Below are 23,525 nucleotides of genomic sequence, written 5' to 3'. Positions count from 1 at the left end.
TTCCGAAAATATAATTATTTGCTGTCTAAATTCGTATACTTTATTCGTTTGTTTGTTACACAAACTCGTAGTTAAATTTCATTGTGAAAGTACTAAAATGTATAAACTTCATAAAAATTTGTTAAAAGCTCTCAACAATTTGTGATTGTAATAATAAAGCTTTTAATAAATTATTCATAACAACTTATTTTTTTATTTCGCTTCATTAGAAGCTCGGTGTAAAAAAATAACATGTTCAAACAATATTTTCTTGTACTAAAGAAAAGGCCGTTGTTAAATATGTGTAAACATATTTTAAAACTTTGTAAATTAAGTTTCTGTATTACTAATTTTTATATACATACGTAGTTCTTGATTTTCTTTTCAGTATTTCTATTACTCAATTATATATATATGTATGTATGTATGTGAGTGTTTCACTTGATGTTTTCTATTATAACTTTTTAAGGTAAGTATTTTGTTTGATCGCTTCATTAAAGGCTCGTTGTTAATTGTGTAAGTGTTTGCATTTAATGCTTGCAATTTTACACTTTTCATTATTTTGTTTCTTCTCTTCTAAAGAAGCTCATTGTTAATTGTGTGTTTGCATTTAATGTTTGCAATTTTACACTTTTTATATTGTTTTTCCGTATACAATATTATGTGTATTACTAAATGTATATGTATATGTGTACATGTTTTATCTTTTATGTTTTCAATATACTTTTCTCAGTATTTCTATTATTATGTAGTATGCGGTTTCAACTTTTTAACTTATTGAATTTGTAATATATGTTTACTAAGAATTTTTTCACTACTGTTATACTTTTAGGGAAATACTAAAATAAACTGTTAACGGAAGTATCATTAGCATTAACCAATAAAGTTCATAGTGCAATTTCCCATAAACTTTTTCCAAACATTGTTTCTTATTTCAAACATTATTTGTTTGTATGTATTTAAATTATTTTTACGAATCATTTGCTAAGCAAGCTCAGAACAGTTACGTTGCAATCCTATAAAAAACTATACTAAACAAAAACTCGCTGTTAAAATTTCTTCTCATCATATTAAAGTACAAATATAAGCTACAATTTAATTTTAAATTATCAAAATAAACTAAACATTAATTCTTTTGTAATTTTTCATACTATTAATTTTCTTTCAAAAGTTTTTTTTCTATGTCTGTATTTCAAACATGAATATTTTATTCTTTCTTATATGTTTTCTATGCTTTACAAATGTTATTTCATTTTTACAGTTTACTTATTGTATTAAATTATATTAAAATAATTATGTAATTCCATTTTAAGCAAAATTACAAAATGAAAACATGTAGGTAGAACATTACAAACTAAATTCCAATCTGTTGAAAATTACAACTAAATACGTTTACGTGCAATATTAAAAGTTATTTCTACCTGTATACAAATTACAAACTATGTAATTTTTTAAAAACAAATAAAAATAACAAAAATGCTTTTATCGAAATATTTTTTTATTTTTTCACATAATTTAAAACTGATTACATATATTATAAATAAAACTGTTGGAAAGTATATAATATAAATCAATATATAATGTTATATTCTATTTTAATTTTAAATTCAGGTACATGTAAACAAATTTATCATACTAAAGTTTTCTGTTTTCAAATTATAATATGTATTTTACAATAAAAAATTTATTGTATTTACATTGTATAACTTTCAGTTCGTTTACTTATTTCACTAACACATGAAACAAATTAAAAATTGTAAATAAAAACTTTTTCTAAGTAAAGCTCTGTGATTAAATCAACATAATTTTTGTTTAATAAAATATTATATAATGCATAAATAAAACTCCAATAATCTATTTCAATATCGTGATATGATAAAAAGATTTCATACAGTTCATCAAAAGTATCCCCTCCTACCGTAACACGCCATGCACTATAGCATATTTCATAGTCCACAGTAATACATTCATGTTCTTCTATAATACGGGAGTTTTCAAAACAACCATCACATAAAAGTTTATATTCTGGCTTCCATTTTGAAATACAATCCAAAACGCATTGTTCAGTCACAAAAAAAGAACTACAATTACACACACGCGATCTGTTTCCTGTAGGCATTTTTATCTTTTTTAAAAAACAGTTCCACTAAATCCAAAATATAAGAATCTAAAGATGTAAGTGATTCATATGATAAATTAAATCTATTTAAAAGCGTTTTGTTTTGTCTGTAATTATCGTCTAAACAATGTTTCTTCAAGTACAGTTCAAACACTATGTCACGAGTTTTCTTCTTAATTACAAATTCCCACACAGCACGTTTTAATCGATTATTATATGATAATAAACATAAATGAAGACGCTCATCGGGTATTCTTAATGAACAAGCACAACAAAGTATTGGTTCATTCAGTTTATAATTTTCAAAAAGTTATTTTATCCACAAGTCACTTACTTTAAATCGATTGCACTTACAGTTCACAATATCTAATTCATGAATTTCAATATGTGTATAAGGATATACTTTTTCAAATTGTATTTCATCATCATTTCGAAAAAATCTTCTAAACGAATTACAATGTTCTTCATTAGGATATAATAATTTCACTTCACAAATATTATCATCTAGAAAAATAACTTTTTTCCTATTAACAAGTTTAAGTTCTTTCTCTCGTGGCGAAATATACTCGGAATGATATACCCGCCTACTACACATCTACACAAATACTATACTATTTAAGTAATGTTCCTGTGCATACATAAATAAATCTGCGCATGCGTATAAACTTTTAACGATTGCGCATGCGTGTTACAAACTTAGTATTTACTACCATTGGTGAACATATCTTCCATTGGTTACCAGAGTTTCCAATTGCAACATGTGTTTTACTTTTCATTATACAGGTATGTATGTATGTATATTTTTTAAAACTATACTAACATCAAAACAAAGTAAAATTGTATTCTATATCTAATATATGTTTTTCTAAGTTCGCACATTTTATTATTTTCAAATCATTTTTCTTAGTTCACACGAAGTGTTCTAGTAATTTATTGCGCGAGGTTAAATAAATAAATAAACAGTTTTCGAAAAAACGATTCTGTTAATAATACGTAAGGTTAAAAAATAAAAAGTTTACTTGGTAAAAAAATTCTCCAAACATTTTCTACATAACGTGCTACTTGAAATAACACGAAAAAAATATTCGTAGAGTCACACTTTTTAACTGAGTTTTTCCAAAACAAACGATACAATACGTATGCAGAATTTTCTTTGCAGTTTTTATCACGATCACATAAAGTGTTCGACTAATTTAGTACGAGAATATAAATAATTAGTATTTTCAAAACTTCTTTTTTTATTAGTTCATACATAAATTATTTAAATATTAAACTTTTACTTTACTCTAAAGCAATATATATATATATATATATATATATATATATATATATATATATATATATATATATATATATATATGTTTTAAATTGTTATACTTTGCTAGGTATTTTATTATTATTCGTATTTATCTTTAAATATTTTCTTAAAATGTAAAATAATATTACGAAAAATTAAAATAATGCAAACATGTAAAACAATACTAATCGCCAAATAATATAAGTAAATGCAAAAGAAAATAAATATCAAACATTGTTCACAAGAAATATTATTAAAACGTAAGTATGCACTTATAGTTTTTAAAACACAAACTTCACTAACATGTTCTTCACTACATGATACACAAAAATTATTTTCGGAATGCATAATATGCATACATACATAGTCAAAAGTTTAAAGTATAAATCGTTGTTTCACTTTTTGTATGTCTTTATACTATTTACACAAACACAAACACAAAGTTCACTTTACATCTGCAGATCAGTTCACACAGGATTTATATTTTTCATTCTAAAAATAGCAATCACTTCACTTAAAATGTCTTGTCCCTTTCTTCAATCAAATCATAATACAATTCATAAAACATATCCTGTGTACATATACCAATTATATGCGAATTGGCATATGTATAAAACAGTTCAGCGAATTCTATTTCTATTAAAGTTGATATGGCTCTTTCCACCAATTCTTCTTCAGTCATAAATAAACATTCGTCGGCCATTTGGTTCTCCACACTTTGAAAACAACCATTACAAATTAAAATTTTATTCGTCTGCCAGTCTTTAATAGCATTTAAAATGCACTTTGAGTCCACTTTAAAATTTCCACACGTACATTGTAATCTACAAAATCGTACCGTTGTTGATAATAGCGATGGTGATCCTGGTAAAAATTCTTCTTCTTCTTCAATATCTGTATCATCATCCGAAGATGATGATAAATAAATAGTTTTTACACTATCTGGAGAATCCAGTCTTGGGTTTACCGGAAAATCGCTATTTTCTGTGTTCGGCTTCTTCTCCACACATGGTGGAGAAAGCAAAGTCTCTTCATCGGCGTACACAAAAACTTCTTTCTGCATAGCAGCCATAGCTAAATTACTTACAACATTTTCCAAAACTCAGGTATTTAAGCAGTTCAAACAAACAAGATGGCGTCCACCAACAACATCAAGTTCATACAAGTCACCTATTCCTTTTCAAAACAATATTTAAACATGTCATTAACACAATACAAAAACATAAAAAATTTTCTTTACACCAACAAAAAAATCCCAAAATTCTTTTCATGTATACGTTCAAGGTAAATACTATTGTCTTCTTTTAAAATTATAAATCATCTTGTCTTTTACTTCATTTTCAAGTTTATTTCCCGTCCGCGCCCACATTTCTTTTACCGTTCGCGCCCCGCGCCTTCCCGCGCCGCGTCCGCGTTTCCGGCAACCAGCACCTGCTTAAAAATCTTTTCATAAACATTTCGTCTATTGTGCAATGCAACTTCCCACGACATCAGCATAAGCTATTATTCTTTTCTTTTTCTTTAAAACAATGTAGTATTCTTCAACAAGTTTCCAATGTTTCTTTTTTATTATTATTTTTAATGCATACAGCTGCAAGGTTTCTCTTTTATTAATCTCTTCTTTTATTTAAAAATTCTTCCTACAGCAAATTGTATACTTCTATTATTCTTTGTAACAGTCTACCATTGTTCGGCACCTAAATTATTATTCTTTTTTAAGCATACAGCTGCAATGTATTCTATAGTTTTATTATTTTCTTTATAACAATCTACCCTTGTTGAATGATTTTCCAAGGTTTCTCTTTTATTATTTTAAAGCACACACCTGTGAGGTTTCTCTTTTTATTATTCTCTTCTTTTATTTAAAATTCTTCATACAATGTCTTGTATAGTTCTATTATTTCTTTATAACAATCTACCATTGTTCGGCACCTAAATTATTATTCTTTAAAGCATACAGCTGCAAGGTTTCTCTTTTATTATTCTTTTCTTTTATTTAAAATTCTTCATACAATGTATTGTATACTTCTATTATTCTTTATAACAATCTACCATTGTTCAATAAGTTTCCAATGTTTCTTTCTTTTCTTTTACTAATCATTTATCTTTATAACTTAGACATCTTTTATTATTCTCTTTTATGTAACTCCTATACATACAATAATACACCAACCATTACCTGCCATCATATGTCATTTAAACAATAGTGTATTTCTATTCAACTAAACCTTCTACCCATTGTCTGGGAACGATCCCCTGCCTGCAAAGTTTGATCTGATATTCCTATAAGCCTACTGCAATATTATGACGACACATTTCTCATTTTCCATTGCATATTGAAGGATTGACTTGACTTATCAGACTTGGTTGTTCTCAGGCCGGTTACGCCCGGCCAGTTTAGGGTCCGGCCCGTTTGTGCCCGGCCCGTTTTCCGCTCGGCTCGAGATTCGGGCCGGGCCAAGCGAGGCAGGCACAGAATACAGATCCATCCGGGACGTCTTCGGGCCTGGGTTTGCAGGGCTCTGGCTCTAAGTGGTTTACTATAATCCATTAGAATCAATCGGACCCAGTAGTTTCATAATCTTAGATCTATTTCTTCATTTTTAGTGTCTGTTATAAAAGCATTAATTTAATTTTATTTTACTTCCTGTTACAAGATGTTTTCACATTTAATCAGTTCTTTACTCAGCGGAAACGCATGTGGTTCGAATCCCACATTAAGCTTTATATCCACGTCTCATATAACCTTGATGCTGAACTCTAATCTAAAATAAATCAGTCAGTTCTTGAAGTCGATCGTACTTCTACAATCTGACATGTAGTTAAGGAAAATCTCCTGGGTGTTATATTATACATGCCAATTGCAGGCCATTTTTGGTTGAATAACGGACTAGGGTATATATTTACTTGTTAGTAGAAACTAATATTAATAAATTCATTAATAAATCAGTTGATTTTAACGTCCCGTTCAGCAGCGAGGCTATATGAGACGTGGACCTGATTAACGTGGAATCCGAACCACATGAGCTCCCGTCGAGAATCTAACCCGGGTTCCCCACACCATAAGCGCGTACGCAAACCTCTTAGCCACGAAGGAGCTCAAATTTATTAATAAAGTAAATATATAAAAGTAGAACGTAATATTGTATTGTCAACCGACTTAAGTCACTGTGAAAAATATTATCATTGTATAGCGTCGGGAAAAGAGTTAAATTAAGATTAGAAGATTTGAGGACACCGTTGAACCTTTGTAAGTTAAAGAAAATCATGTAATAAATGAATGTCACAGAATTGAAACAAAAAATGAAAAACGAAAATTTTCAGTTTCACTTTCCACGTTTAGACCGTGTAGACTAAGGGAAACGGTGCTGATGAGAATGAATGAAATGATGGAATGAAAAGAGTGAGTGGAAACCTGAGAACTCCGGCAAAACCCTACGCATATGGTGTTTGTCAATCACAAATTCTACTTGACGTGAGCTGAGATAGAACCTGGGATCCACGCACGATAGGTGAACGCTCTACACTGAAATATTTTCAGCAGTTTAATAGTTAAATGGTATTGTATCATATTTTAATTCTAAACCATTAAATCATGTATTGGCGTATGACGAGGGTACGTTGTTCCTTCATTATCTTTTATTTATACTATTTACAAGAATAAACCAAATTCAGAATGCACACTGTATTCAGATAATTCTAACATAGTACAAGTAAAACACAATAAATTTTGTCTTATACACAATACGAAACGAGGCAGAAAAATTTGGTTTTCTCGTCTCTTCTCCTAAAATTTTTGTAGAGGTCTTCTCTCGTTTCGAGTCACGAAGAACTATTGCCCATATCTCGACTCTCGACGAGCTTTTCTCGTCTCGTCTCGGTTTCTCCTGTTGTTTTGAAATGTTATGCTGTCCTTCTTAGTTTCATCTAAAAATTATCAGAGTCCTTCCACGTAATAAAGAGGTCCACAAAAGGTGTGGTATATAAACCATTAAAACCATATTTATTATTAAGTATATTGTGCAATGACTTATGAATCTTTAAACATTCATTAATGCTCTTCAGTATGTTCCTTCAATCACTTTATCAATTTATAGTTGTTATATACGGTGGCCCAAAAGTAGGTATACAGTCCCGTACTGATCGGCTCATGGTATTTCATATCATTTATTTATTGTTATCCATACAGGTATTGACTTAGTTTCTTCTTTATTTGTTTTTATTTCTTTTTCGCTCATACCTGAAGCTTGGAAGAGACCGAAGCAAATATAAATGCATTATATTAATAAATTAAAATGTCATACTTGATTGATGCTGGTCTGCATACCTACTTTTGGGCCACCCTGTACAAGAAAACAACAAATGTCTTAGTGAAATAAAGAGGAGAGTAGCACTGGTAAGGAACGCCTTTCAGAACAAGAAGAACCTTCTCCTGCATAAGCACATTAACATCCACGCTAAGAAGACATTTATAAAAATTTTTGTGTGGAGTGTTTTGACATATGGATGCAAAACCTGGACGTTAACAAAACAGGAGAAAGCTCGTCTTGGGGCAGAGGAAATATGTTTTTGTAGAAGAATTACCAGAACTAGCTGGACTGAAAAGAAGAACAATAAGATGGTGCTGCAAGAAGTGAAAGAGAAAAGCCAACTAGTCAAAATAATAAAAGTACGGAAAGCAAAACTCGTTGGTCATTTACTTAGACATGATGCTTTCTTCCAAAACATTTCCGAAGGCAAGATATTAGGGAAGAAGATGGAAGGACGACAGAGAACATCTTATCTTAAAAATATGATCAATGAGATGGGATGTACTTCCTACACCAAGATGAACAGGACTGCTGAAAATAGGAAGCTGTACCTGCAAAACAAGGCTTGGCCTTTTGAAAGAAGAAGAAGAAGAGATATTAAATTATATAAAACTAATACAGTGGTTGAGATCTAAGAGTTGAGTACTCTAGTGTTGCACACGAGATTCGAGAAATTTCTCATTTCGTCATTTTTTTTAAATGTAATTCTATTCTCGTTATCGAAGCGAGACAGAAAAGTCTCGTCTCGTGGGCAACACTAATCAAAAATCTTTGAAACGAAATGAAATTTTTGAGTTTTACGTCCCACGGTTATGCCGGTTAGGCTAAAGGAGACGGTGCTGATGAGAGATGAGTGAAATGAAGAAAGTGGGAGGAAACGGGAGAACCCCGAGAAAACCCACGCACACGGTGTTTGTCCACCACAAAGTTCACTTGGCCGAACCCGGGACCCCAAGAACCAGAGGTGAACGCTAATCAAATTACTAGATCTATATTTGAACCATCCTCATAATTGAAGTATATAATGTAATGACTTATGTATCTTTAAACGTTGATAAATGCTCTAGTCCCTTTCTGATCACTTTCTATTGAATTCAACTTTGTACAGTATTCGAACTGTACAGAAAAATGTTGTTATGCAATTTAATTATTTACAATCGTTTTATCTATTTATAGTTTTTATTCTGTGAGACATGTAACACAAAAACAGTGTTTGAAATCTAAAACTTTTTGTGAACTAGTGTTGCCTACGAGATTCATAAAATTTCTCGTCTCGAAAGCGAGGTGAAATCTGCCATGTTTCTCGTTTCAGGTTCAATTTTAAAATGTTCTTCTCATCTCTTAGTAAACACTACTATCTAAAGATGATTTACTAGATACAGCAACTATTCTGAAGCCATTATAAATATTTTCCTTTCTGTAGTAAATGGTCAAAATATGCTTTTTAAAATATACAGTTTTCACACAGTCTCATGAAGCGCTGCCACAAGAATTTATTTTTCTGATAATTCATTGGTAGCGAAACGGTTGTTGTATGAGCGACGTGGGTTCAATTATCTACAAGTTGAACAAAGATATGTTTATTTCATACATTTGTACCTTCTAACGACCACTAGATTATAATTTCTCGCTCTTGTTAACCAGTTATGATCAAATATTTTGATTATCAACTATTCCCAGCGGAATGATCTTATGTATTTTTCATTTTTTATTATTAAAGGAAATAAAATTATTTAATACGTCCTTAAAATCGTTACCAAATCATATTTTAATAATTAAACTCGATTTCAGTTTTATTATAAGAAACTTTTCTTTGAAGATGAAAAATATGGTATATCTGATTGCGTACCTCTTGAAACTACTACACATGAAAAAGAAAAGAGCTATTAATCATTTCGGATTACTAATAGAGAAATGAAATTATATTTAAATGTCATCTACTTGAACACTGTAATGAATGCTTAATTTGTTATTTAAAGTGTCTCTCCGTACTTCAACCTCCCGTATAGAATTCGTTGCGCCGATGCCGGAGGACACTGAAATATCGATATTTAGTGCACTGCTCTCCAATGCGTTCGCAACGCGTTTTAATGGCTCATGTGTACGTTTGGAATACGCTGACCATGTATTTAAATGTGGATGGCTGATCACAAAGAGCTGCAAACGCGAAAGGAATACAAGCGCGCAGAATACTTCGGCTCGATCTATTTAGTACGTTTCGGAACAATAAAACGCCTGCTGTTTCGAAATCAGTAAAAGATGTCTAAAGGAAGGAAAAAAGTAAAGACATGTTGCCAGGCAAGGGGATTTTAGCAATACCTTCATGTCTTCTCGCAAGAAACCAAGTGAAGCAGGCCATCCTGATGTTACTCTTCCGGTGCGGGAAATATAAAAAAGAAGACGTGGAAACCCTGACAGGCTCACAATATGATTTGTAACTCTGGCGAAAGTAAAATTACCGATTAGCCACGTAGGTCGCGTTCGCTGCGAGGGTAACGCATCGGAAACGTATCTTCGAGCCATAAGCGTATACTAGTTCTTAACTGATTTCTTGAACTGACTACACAGGTCCCCATAATTCTAGGGCTATGTAGCTACAACGTTTATTTCCCGTCGTTTCCGGCAGCTCATAAACTTAGAAGGGCGCATTTTTCACGAAACACTATTTTGTGTCTTTCGAGGTTCTATGCATGCATGCATTTTATATATATATATACATGGTGTGATTGAAAAGCACCGGAACTTTTCCCGCCGCGCGGCTCCCTGGCATTCGAAAAATGTGAGGGGTAGGGGAAAATGTGCGCGGGACCTTCCTCTTTCAAGCGGAACTTGGCCTAGTGCGCTGCGAGCAGCGGTTGACTCCATCTTTGCAAGAAAGCATCTTTGACTCCATTTTCAAAAAACGTGACCAACGACCAAAACGACGTTCGCGCGGACAGCGATGCTTTCTCAACCGCTGCTCGCAGCGCACTAGGCCAAGTTCCGCTTGAAAGAGGAAGGTCCCGCGCACATTTTCCCTCACCCCCCACATTTTTCGAACGCCAGAGAGCCGCGCGGCGGGAAAAGTTCCGGTACTTTTCAATCACACCCTGTATATATATATATATAGGGACCGGAGAGCATTAAAACGGATTGTAGCAGCTACAAAGAAGACCACTCCAATGAAAATTATGTCTGAACTCAATTCCGCCTACAGAACCCGGTTTCATCGAAAACAGTGGCCGCTATAGCCAAACCCCTGGTTACTGCAGGAAATGCAAGGAGGCGTATCTAGTGGTGGAAGGACCACAAGGCGTGGACTCATGAGCAGTAGTAACGCGTAATTTGGTCCGATGAATCGACCTTCACCTTGCCTCCAACAACCGGTCGTGTTTACGTATGGAGAACACCGTTGCAGGCCTATGATACAGACTGTCTGCTCCCAACTGTAAAGCATGAGGTGGTCCTGTTACAGTATGGGCAGTGATATCGTGGTTTTCTGCAGGTCTAATCATAACCTAGCATGCAATGATGAATGCTAAGGCGTACGAGGTCATTTTGGGGGACCAGGTTCTACCCATGGCCCAAATATTGTTACCTGATGGTTTTGGCATATATGAAGATGATTTGGAACCTTGTCACGCTGCAAAAACGGTGAAATCATGGTTTGAGGAGCATGACCAGGTGCTATCACATCTCCTCTGGGTCCCACAATCACCAGATCTGAACTCATTGAGCCATTGTGGTCTGAGTTAGAAAGGCGTTTTCGGTTTCATTACCTTCCACCAGCATCCCTTAAGAAACTGGACCATGTTTTGGAAGAACAATGGTACAAAATTCCACACACCACGATTCAGGAGCTGTATACGTCCATTTTACTTCGGATCCAAGATATTTTGGACGCAAAAGAAGGCCCCATACCATACTAGGTATGATTTTCACACTTTTGCAAACGTTTTAGATTTCTTTGTCCTACCTATATATATATATATATATATATACAGACTGTTCCATAATTCATGTTATTTTCTACAGCGCTGGGAGAAGATAAAGTTTATACACTATAAATGTAAAATTTGGCACTCTTATTGAAAAATATCTGAATATTTTGAATTTCTAAAGAAAATAAGAGAAAATTGCTGTTTAACCCCCCTTTTAGGGGTGTAAACACGAAAGTTCATTTTCCTTATGGGAGATTCAATGTTAAATTTTAGAAGCAGTTTTCTCCAATAATTATTCGTGAAGATTTTGGAGCAAATGAGTTGTATTTGTTACAAAATGCAAAAACACTCATTCACAAAGCTAGTAAAGCCGTCTCAAACATTATTTTGCGAAGGTCCCCTGTTTAGTCCTTACTTGTTTATTTAAATTGTTTAGTTTTGTTTAAAATGTTTGTTCAATGTAACTTGTTAGCTGTAGAAGAAGAAGAAGAAAGGGTAGGTGCTTGTTGAAACTGTGTATAGCAGCAGTGTGTGTGAGTGAGCTCGTAGACTATAGCTGCCTCATCGTAGTGTTCAATGTGCATTTTATTTTAACTCGGGAATTGTAAAAAATATTAACAATATTATTAAACCGAATTATTAAAGAACGAACCAGCGTTTGTGTGATACAGTCCATCATAAAGATTTGGTCCTCCTACCCAGATGTTAATACGTGTTTATGTGTTTTATGTGACCTACGTGCTAAGACTTGTGTGTTAACAAGAAAGAAAAAACTGTGTGGGCGACAATGGAAGCTTACAATTCCCGAAAGCGTGTTTTAAAAGGAAAGGTCACTCGTGCTGAAAACTGCATAAACAATATCACAGAACAGGAAGATATTAGTGTAGTTCAGGTCTACAGAAACAAAGTGAGTGAACTGTCACGTGAAACAAATGAGCTTTTATTGCTAGCCAGTAACTTGTGTGCCGAAGAAGAAATTTATTTGGTGCAAGAAGAAGAGCTTGCTGCTATTGAAGATAGACTTACAAAGCTTAACGTGAAATTAGTGGAAGTGCAGGGTAAATTATCTCACGCTTCTTCTAGTGAAGTGAATAGTCAAAAAAACACAACAGAAATTCGACTTCCAAAATTGCAGTTGCCATGCTTTAGCGGGAACTTAAATGATTGGCTTTCGTTTCGTGATTTGTTTATCGCAGCAGTGCATAATAATGAAAAATTAACGGGTGCACAAAAACTTCAGTACTTAAAAACTAGTCTGCAAGGTGAAGCAGCAACACTTATTCAATCTATACAAATAACTGACGATAACTATAAAGAAGCTTGGGACCTGTTAAATTTAAGGTATCAAAATAAACGAGAATTAGTCACGTCTATCTTGCGGCGGTTTGTAAGTCAAGGTCAAGTGCAGCAAGAATCAGCTGGCGCGTTACGTCGGTTGTTGGATACAAGTGTTGAGTGTGTGCGATCGTTATCAGTGTTGGACATAAAAGGAAACGAATGGGATCCTTTGCTTATATTTCATATAACAGAGAAGCTAGACAGTGAAACAAAAAGACAGTGGGAACTTTCATTGTCAGACAGTGAACTACCAACATTCGACCAATTGGTGAAATTCATAGATCATAGGTGTCGTGCATTAGCAAGTAGCACTTCAAATGCAAAATCAACCCCACCCAGTGAGCCAAACAAGAGTAATGAAAAATCAACAATAGCGCATCATACTTCAGCTCAATTTTCGTGTTGCCAGTGCAAAAGCAAAAATCATCCTTTGCATAAATGTGATGACTTTCTTTCGCTGTCAGTTGACGAACGTCATTCTTTAGTGAAAAACAAAGCATTATGCTTCAATTGTTTACAATCTAATCATAAACTGTCCAGTTGCAAATCAGCATCGTGTCGTGAGTGTGGCAAACGTCATCATACTTTACTTCATTTTCCAAATAAACAGAACTCAGGTGTTTCAGTGGGGACTCATTTTTCAAGTGAAACTCATGTGCAATCTGCTGTGTTATTACAAACTGCAGTAGTGATGGTGAAGGATTCATATGGTAATTTACAACCTGTTAGAGCCTTGTTAGATTCAGCCAGTGAAAAAAGCTTCGTGTCAGAAAACTGCATACAACGACTCGGTTTACAAAAACAGCCTGTGTATGTACATGTTTCGGGACTGAGTTCCAGTAATGTTGCTCGGGCAAAAGGTGTTGTTAATATTGTGTTTACATCAAGTTATGATGTTAAATCAGAATTTTCTGTAGAAGCGTTAGTATTGCCAAAGGTAACAGGTATGTTACCAAAACGGTATATTCATAAAAGCAAGAAGTGGTCGCATGTTAACACGTTAACATTAGCAGATCCGAATTTTAATGTTCCTGACAGAATTGATCTGTTATTGGGTGCAGATATTTACCCTCAGTTGCTATTGGTGGGTGTGTGTAGTGGTGTTAATGGTTCTCCCGTAGCAGTGAATACCAAATTAGGATGGGTGTTGTTTGGTTCTATTGGCGACGATGAAGTGCGACGTAAAGAATTCACAGCGTCAACATATCATATCCAGTGCAACAGTGAAAGAATTTTGCAACAGTTTTGGGAATTGGAAGATATTCCTACACAAAATATAATGTCGTCAGAAGAAAAACAGTGTGAAATTTATTTCGAGAAGACCCATCAAAGAGATGAGACAGGTAGGTTTCATGTGCAGTTACCGTTTCGCGACAACAGTGCAAGACTTGGTGAGTCACGTGAAGTGGCAATTAAACGCCTTAAGCAAGTAGAAAGTCGGTTGAAGAAGAGGCCTAAAATGCGTCAATTATATGTAGATTTTATGCATGAATATGAGGTACTTGGGCATATGGAGATTATTCCAGAGAGTGAAATACTGAAACCAACCAATGAAGTGTGTTATTTACCTCATCACGCAGTGTTGAAAGATTCCAGTTCTACAACAAAACTGAGAGTAGTTTTTGATGGTAGTTGTAAAACTTCATCTAATGTGTCATTGAATGATAAGTTACTTGTCGGACCTAGGTTACAGTGTGACTTAATTCCATTACTTGTGCGTTTTAGACAACATAATGTGGCATTGACGGCTGATATTGAGAAAATGTATAGACAGGTGAGAATCCAACCCGAACATAGAGACTTCCAGCGAATTGTGTGGCGTGAAAAACCTAATCTTCCGATCAAAGATTACAGGCTTGTGACGGTAACTTATGGTACAGCTTCAGCACCGTATTTAGCAGTGAAAAGTTTGCAGCAATTAGCGAAATATGAAGAAGAATCATTTCCTATCGCAGCGGCTGTAGTGATGCAAGATTTTTTTGTTGATGACTTGATCAGTGGTGCCAACTCAGTTAGTGAAGCAATTCAGTTACAAGAACAACTCAGTGCATTATTGCAGAAAGGAGGTTTTGAACTGAGAAAATGGGCATCCAACAGTCCCAACGTTTTGGACTCCATACCCTCTCATTTGAAACAAACGACGAGTAGCTTAGACTTTGATAGTAGTAATTCAGTGAAAACGTTAGGAATTCTGTGGTATCCATCAAATGATGTATTTTCGTACAATGTCAATCTTGTGTCAGTTAAGTCAGTTGTAACTAAACGTAATATTTTATCAGAAAGTGCAAAAGTGTTCGATCCATTAGGTTTGATTTCTCCAACTACTATTATTGCGAAAATATTATTGCAAGAAATTTGGAAACTAAATTTAGAATGGGACAGTCCAGTTCCTGAATGGATTTTGAGAAAATGGAGGAATTACTATTCAGAGCTTTCTTTATTGAAAAACATCAAAATCAACAGGTGTATCAGTATCACTCAAGCTACGAGAAGAGAGTTAATAGGATTCTGTGATTCTTCCGAAAAGGCCTATTGTGGAGTGGTGTATATGAGGTCTGTATCTCAAGACGGCCAAGTGAGTGTGAACATTGTTATGGGAAAAACGAAGGTTGCTCCAATCAAACAAGTGTCTTTGCCCCGATTAGAGCTCTGTGGTGCCTTGCTATTAGCTAAAATGATGAATCTCATATTAAATTCATTACGTTTGGAAGTGCATGATGTAATTGCCTATTCTGACTCTACTGTTGTGTTATCGTGGCTGAATTCGGATTCAAGCAGATGGAAAGTATTTGTCGCGAATCGTGTAGCAAAGATTCAAACTCTCTTGCCATCAGTGAAGTGGCTCAAAGTGGATTCAAAGAATAATCCAGCAGACTGGTTTTCGAGGTTTATTACCTTCTGCTTTACTTGCACATCACTTATGGTTCTCAGGTTCAGAGTGGCTCAAACACCCCATTCTCCCAGAGTGTAATGAATATACAGTGGATTCAAAGTTAGTCAACCAAGAGGAAAGAAAACACATAGTTTGTATGCATGTTCATGTTGATACCTCCATTATTGACAATTGTTCATCGTTGGTGAAACTTGAGCGAACTATTGCATATTGTAAGCGCTTTATTAATAATTGTCGTGTGCCGCAAGGAAACAAGCATACAGGTCCACTTACAGTGACAGAACTTTCTAATGCCTTGATGTGTCTGATAAAGATTGTTCAACAAAGGTCATTTGCATCAGAAATTGAGTACCTGAAAAACGGAAAATCATTACCTTCCAAAAATCGATTGCTTTGCTTGAACCCATTTGTGGATGATAAAGGTATTTTACGTGTGGGAGGTCGACTTAAAAATGCCAATGTTTCAGAAGATCGAAAGCATCCCATTTTACTTCCAAGGGATAGCCATTTAACAGAATTAATTGTGTGGAATGAACACAAATTGTGTTTGCATGGTGGACCAAGACTGGTATTATCTTCTTTACAACAGACATTTTGGATTATAAATGGAAGAGATTTTGTTCGCAAATTACTTCGGAAATGTGTGACATGTCATCGCCATAAAAAGTTAACGGTAGAACAGCTTATGGGAGATTTACCTGCTTCAAGAGTAAATCCTAGTCGGCCGTTTAGTCGTTCAGGAATAGATTATTGTGGGCCAATTCATCTCAAAGCAATTAAAGGCAGAGGGCGAACAACTTACAAGGCATATGTAGCATTATTTGTATGTTTTACTACTCACGCAATCCATTTAGAAATTGTGAGTGACTGTACAACTGAAGCGTTCTTAGCTGCTCTAAGAAGATTTGTTGCTCGTAGGGGAAAACCAACAGATATATTTAGTGACTGTTCCACAACATTCGTCAAAGCTAACAAAGAGCTAAAAGATTTTGTTAAGTTGCTAAAATCTGATCAACCTAATATTAGTGTCACAGATTATCTTAGTAAAGAAGGCATACAGTGGCACTTTAATGTACCTCATGCACCACATTTTGGCGGATTGTGGGAAGCCGGAATCAAATCCGTGAAGTATCATCTGAAAAGAATAGTAGGCAATGCTGTGTTAAATTTTGAAGAAATGTCAACCGTGTTGTGTCAAATTGAAGCGTGCCTGAATTCACGGCCACTCACCCCTTTGTCTTCAGACCCGAATGATGTGTAGCCTAACTCCAGGACATTTTCTCATTGGAGCTCCAATGTTGGCAATACCTGAACCAGATTATACAGAAAAGAAACTTAATCGACTGTCAAGATGGCAATTAGTGCAACGACTTCAGCAGAACTTCTGGAAGAGGTGGAGTGTAGAATATATCTCTATGTTACAACAGCGTCCAAAGTGGTGGAAAAGAAACAACAACGTGAAGGAAGGTGATTTAGTTTTACTTGTGGAAGATAACTTACCTCCTTTAAAATGGAAGTTGAGACGTATTGTAAATATTCATCCTGGAAGCGATAACATTGTTCGTGCAGTGACTGTAAAGACCTCAGATGGAGTTTACAAAAGACCAGTTGTGAAAGTATCCCCATTGCCATTTGATTGAAAAAGACATTTTTCATTTACCGTTTTGTTTTACTTTTTATATGTCATTTCAAATATTACTAATTCATCTTTTGTGTGTATCTTGAACTAGATCGTTCAAGGGTGGGGGCTATGTTTAGTCCTTACTTGTTTATTTAAATTGTTTAGTTTTGTTTAAAATGTTTGTTCAATGTAACTTGTTAGCTGTAAAAGAAGAAGAAGAAAGGGTAGGTGCTTGTTGAAACTGTGTATAGCAGCAGTGTGTGTGAGTGAGCTCGTAGACTATAGCTGCCTCATCGTAGTGTTCAATGTGCATTTTATTTTAACTCGGGAATTGTAAAAAATATTAACAATATTATTAAACCGAATTATTAAAGAACGAACCAGCGTTTGTGTGATACAGTCCATCATCCCCCTTCTGCGGAGCAAGGGGCGTAAAAAGTTGGTGGGTGATATGTTACCAAAATCCCAAAATTTATTTTCGGAATGCCAGTAAGCTGAGATTAATCACAAATGTCACAGAATTAATGCTCCAATGTCCTTACATGTAAGAGTGACTGATAATGGGGCTACAGCCCCCTTTCAAAAATAAAAAAAAATCACCATAAATATCTTTATTAGGGACATACGAGAAGGTATTTTTGTTAATTAATGTGAAATTTGGCGTCATTGTATCAAAAGAGTATGCGTTTTTCAAGTTTAGAATGTTATTTTGATAACGCAACTGCCTTAGGGGGCACAGGGGGTGAAGCACTCAATGATGGATCTTTAAAAAAATTCAAAATTTTGTTCCGGAAATGCCAGTGAGCGTCAGATTTTTCACCACTGTCACAGAATTAATATTCTAATGCTCCTTGCATGTGCCAGTGACTTATATGGGGCTATAGCCCCCTTTCAAAAATAAAAAAAATCACCACAAATATCCTTAGTAGGGACATACGAGAAGAAGGTATTTTTGTTAATTAATGTGAAATTTGGCGTCGTTGTAGCACAAAGGTATGAGTTTTTTTACATCTGAAATGTTATTTTCGTAACCACTGCCTTTGGGGGGCACAGGGGGCGAAGCATCAGATGATAGACCTTTATAAAAATTCCAAATTTTGTTCCGGAAATGCCAGTGAGGGTCAGATTAATCATAAATTTCACAGAATTAACATTCTGATGTTTTATGCATGTGCCAGTGATTGATATGGGGCTACAGCCCCCTTCCAAAAAATCACATAAAAAATTAGCCATAAATATTTTAGCAGGTGTGTAACGCAAGCTTACAGAACCACACATGATTTGAGGGAAGTGCCAAAGGAACTATGTTTAGGGAATGCGATTTTTTACCAAAAAAATTTCTTCTGACATAATGAATGAAATAAAAATTACATATACAAATGTAAGTGATATTAACAACTACAAGATGTTGATAGAACATATAAATATTTAAGATTGTTATGTATATTCACATTCCCTAGCTTGCAAACTAGTGGGTTCTTTTTTATGGTCACTTGCCCCGTCAGTGACTCCTTCCAAATACATGGCCTAATACTGCCCACTGTATATATTTAGATGTCTTCCACCAACAGACAATTTTATATTATTAATTACTTTGATTCCCGGAAGGAAATCTCACCTCCCATCCTGAAAGAGAGACAATACAGGTTTAAAATCTGTACTTACCACACAGCCTGATGAAAAAGGATTCAAGAAAAAGAAATAATAATAATAATAATAATATTAATCCTCTTTCCGGGGAATGAATACAAAATCACATTTATTCTTGTTTATAAAACAATATGATTTAAAAATGCCCTACACACGTCTTCTATCTCGAAACTAATGGTGATTATTCACTTGTGATCACACAACAAAACCAAAAAGTATTTTTTTTTTCACTGTTCGTGCGCACTATAAATTGAAATGTTGGAAATCATCTTTCTTGCAGTGTCTTAAAGAAATATAAATGGAAGTTCCTTTAACCTGTGAGTTTATGGAGTAGAATATTTGTCCAGCTAAACACACTTATTTTCGATTTTATCACACATATTAGACTTTTTATTTTATTTAGAAATAATTTATAAGTCTTCGATGAGTCCAGTTTCTGCAGAAATACTAACTGATGCTCTGCGACTAGTAACACTGTTCGTTGACTAATTACTCATTTTTATGTCTTGAAATATTAACAGTTTTTTTTTTAAATAAAAGCACAAACTTTGCTACCGAGAACACAGGCATTACCACCAGTTTTCTGAAGTTGCATTGCCCGTTAACTTTCACTATAGTTTTCTGGTCAGTTTTGTCTGTGAGGAAAACTCCCTCTTCACACTTGAAACAAAAACACACCAACTGACCCTCGTTTCTCCCTCCAGTCGTTTCTTTCAAAAATGTCGCTCTCTCTCTCCCTCGCGACTCCATTCCAGATATCCAATTTCGGAAAGGGACGCTGTCTGTCCGTTGGTTTCTTTCATGCTTTCTTAAAAAGAATCTTGTGGAAAACTTTAGGCTTTACTAACTTGCATTATTTGAATGTCACTTTTAAGTGAGTCACTTCACATACAAAAGCTCTATACTAATTGATATATATACTCAATATACTCACTTCTGTCTATCTGAAGAACATTTTTTTCATTGTTTATAGACGTCCGGTTATTTTTTTTAAAATTTGAACTAGGCACTGAATTTTTCGATTATATTTAGATATATGATTTAAAAAATAAAAATATTATAGAAAACATGTGAAAATACTTATATAGACTAACATAGCACATCTAAATGCACCTGTTACCACTTGAAAGTGATTATTCGATTGAATTTTTTTTCGGTTGGGCGGCATCGTCCACTCTCAGGTGAGAAGCAGAACAGTCCTTCTAGTTGCCAAAGTAATTACTTTATGAGATGAAATTTTACATTTACTTGAAATGAATGAGGGCGCGTAAGGGTAATATATTTACAAGTACGGCAATTCCCAGAGCATTTGGAAATTCATCTATTTAATTCTATATGAAATAAAAGAAATATCAATACGTCAAATGCAAAATCAAAATCTCAATATGCAAATAGGTAAGATATTTGCATATTGAAAAATAATAAAATTGCATATTATTCTCAAATTGCACTTGTGAAAGGTGTGCCTTTCACACAGGGACATCCGAGAAATCATTTTTTCTTGTCAAATTAATGTGAAATAATTTATCTTAGTAAAAAGGTACGCGTTTTTGAAATATAGAATGTTGTTTTGGTGACACCGGATTAGGAGGGCACAGGGCGCGCAGCATAAGCATTTGAATCTTTATTTTAAAAAAATCCAAATTTTATTCTGGAAGTGTGAATGAGTATCAGATTAATCACAAATGACACAGAATTAAGATTCCGATGCTCCTTGCATGTGCCAGTGATTGATGTGGGGGTACAGCCCCCTTCCATAAATCATGATAAATATCCTTAACAGGGACACATCGGAAGAAGCTATTTTTTTAGATCAAATAATGTGAAATTTGGCGCTGGCGTTTTTTAAAATTTGGTATAATTTTGATAACGCACCACCTTTAGCGGCAAAGGAGGCGAAGCATAAGATTGTGGATCTTTATGAAAATTCCAAATTTTATTTTGAAAATGCTAATGAGCGTGAGATTAGTCACAAATGTCACAGAATTAATATTCCGATGCTCTTTGCATATCCCAGTGACTTATATGGGCTACAGGCCCCTTCCAAAAATCACAAAAATTCACAATAAATATGTCATAATTAATATGTAAGTTGTCATTATTGCAAAACAAAAAAAATATACAATAAACCTGGAAATTACTGTAAATGAAAAACTTCTGTCAGTGTAACTGATTGTGCATATAGCTTTGTTGTTATGGTGTCACTGGAATATAATCAAAGAATTTTATATTTTTAAAAATCAATTAGGGCTCTTTTTATAGCAGAAAATCTCACACACAAATCACCTACGTATTTTCTACACACTTAAGCAGAACCATCTCGAAATAGAACACAAAATGACATTGGAAACGTAGCAGGAACAAAAAAAAAAAAAAAAAAAAAAAAAATCTTAATGAAAATTAAGATCTTAAAAATTAAAAGTGAGCTTTAAGTTTCAATATTGTTTGCTTTATTCATAAAAAGAAAAAGCATGTATTTTCATTACTTCTTACACAATAACCGTATTATCCAACTTTCCATATAACAACTTACTCGTATGTACTGCAGACGTAATACACACGAACACAAGGTTGTAACAGAAACAAATATTTCCCGAGGAATAAGAATCAGTTGCTGGAAATTATTCTTTGTTGAAAACAACTCTTTTTGGCTCTACTATCACTGATTGTTTAAAAAGATCCTTAACCTAAGTGTAAAACCCATAAAATCAACTTACTTTTATTCGGCATGCCCTCCTGAACGAGCAAGACATAAATTAATGCGATTTACTAAAGAAACTGTGAACACCTTCTCCAACATATCTGGAGTGATCATCTCTATACTGTGGACAATCCTCTGTTTCAGGTCCTCTACACTGTTACATGATTTTTGGTAGACAATTTGTTTTAGGAATCCCCACAAGAAAAAATCGCATGGTGTAAGATCCGGACTTCTTGGTGGCCATTCGACACTTGACCCCATAGAAATAATCCGTTCACCAAATTTCTCTTTCAAAAGATTTATAGTCGTATTTGAGCGACGCGCTGGCGCTCCATCTTGCATAAACCATAATTTATCACTTTGACCTAAATTTAAACGATCAAATTCAGCAAATACTTTTTCTCTTAGTAGCTTTTGGTATGATAACGTTGTTACATTTTCATCAAAAAAGAAAGGTCCTATCACTTCAGTCGCAGTTATACCACACCAAACCATTATTCCTCGTTTGTCCATTGACACTTCTGATCTCACGTTCGGCTGTATCGATGACCAATATCTTGCATGTGATGAGGACACAGAACCATTTAAGAAGAATTTTGCTTCATCGGAAAACATCACTTGAAATAAGAACATAGGGTTTTCATTTAACTTCTCGATAAACCAGTTACAGAAATAAACACGATCACCATAATCACTTGCACACAATTCAGAAACCATTCGGACCTTGTATGGTTTTACCTTCAAGTTTCTGAAAATTCTTTGTAGCGTAGTTTTCTTAATATTTAAGCCTAAGCTTCGACGAGCAAGGGATTTCCGCGGTGAACTAGTAACAGATAACAACACCTGTCTTTTTGTTTCTTCCGTAGATACACTTGGAGATCCTCCTGCACTTTTTCTAGATGCAAGATGGGCAGTGTGAAAACAATTGCTGCGAAACTGTTTGTACAAACGGTGAATTTACATATCGCGTACTTTTAATCCGAGTTCTTTAACTATACGGGATCTTGTTACTCTTGCAGATTTTTCTGATAAAATGTACCATTCAATTACATTAGCACGCTAATCCTGAGTTAAAGACTGCATGATCGAAGGACACTATAGTATGAATGCACTCTTAAAGTATACTGGAAACGACAAGTAATTATCAAATGATTAAGCCAGTCTATCCCCGAGATTCACCTACTATGTAATGTCCATTTCCGAAGAAGTCAATCTAACCCACAACACGTTAACTCGTAAATCGTTGCTGTATTGCGATAAGAGGTCTGAAACTGTTGTCAGCACACATGAACAAGAAGTTGAGTCAGGAATTAGAGGGTGTTTTATTAACAAGTGTTTGTTGACATTGCTTAAAATCAGCTTACAGTGGTACGCCAACAAATTATTCGGACGTGTTCTAGTGCTTCTTAAACACGCATCTCTTAGCATGCATTCTGAATAGGCCAGAGAGAAGCATGGAAGATAATAAAACAAAGTGGTGTGGTTCTTTAAATGATTTTGGGACCGGGAAGGGGGAATTGAATCACTAAAGTGGTCGCTGGCACATGGAGGTAGCTTCTAAGCATTAATTTTGGTATATTTCCAAATATTTTGACGCTCACGGGAAATAACGAAAAGTTTGAATTTTTCTTACTGTTTATCTTCCTCAATTTGGAGGTTTGGCGTAATAAAACTAGAAACGCATGTGCCATCATAGA

The 23,525-nt window shown here is 34.4% G+C and overlaps 2 protein-coding genes across 2 annotated transcripts; both read left to right on the top strand.

Moving 5' to 3' along the window:
* Positions 1 to 12,412: 12,412 nt before the first annotated feature.
* On the top strand, positions 12,413 to 15,934 carry LOC145687383 (uncharacterized). Its single transcript, XM_081760838.1, has one exon. The coding sequence runs from the start codon at positions 12,413 to 12,415 to the stop codon at positions 15,932 to 15,934; it is 3,522 nt and encodes a 1,173-aa protein (XP_081616964.1).
* Positions 15,935 to 15,992: 58 nt separating this feature from the next.
* On the top strand, positions 15,993 to 17,117 carry LOC145687382 (uncharacterized). The gene has a single exon (XM_081760837.1). The coding sequence runs from the start codon at positions 15,993 to 15,995 to the stop codon at positions 17,115 to 17,117; it is 1,125 nt and encodes a 374-aa protein (XP_081616963.1).
* Positions 17,118 to 23,525: the final 6,408 nt, after the last annotated feature.

The sequence above is a fragment of the Thermobia domestica genome, chromosome 6 (assembly GCF_964235325.1).
Source record: "Thermobia domestica chromosome 6, izTheDome1.hap1.1, whole genome shotgun sequence".
NCBI lineage: Eukaryota > Metazoa > Arthropoda > Insecta > Zygentoma > Lepismatidae > Thermobia > Thermobia domestica.
Note: the sequence above shows the minus strand (reverse complement) of the source record. Positions and strands in the feature narration are given on the sequence as shown.

Excerpts from the sequence above, each read along its gene's own strand:
- LOC145687383 (XM_081760838.1), top strand. The coding sequence starts at position 12,413 with ATGGAAGCTTACAATTCCCGAAAGCGTGTTTTAAAAGGAAAGGTCACT.
- LOC145687382 (XM_081760837.1), top strand. The coding sequence starts at position 15,993 with ATGCATGTTCATGTTGATACCTCCATTATTGACAATTGTTCATCGTTG.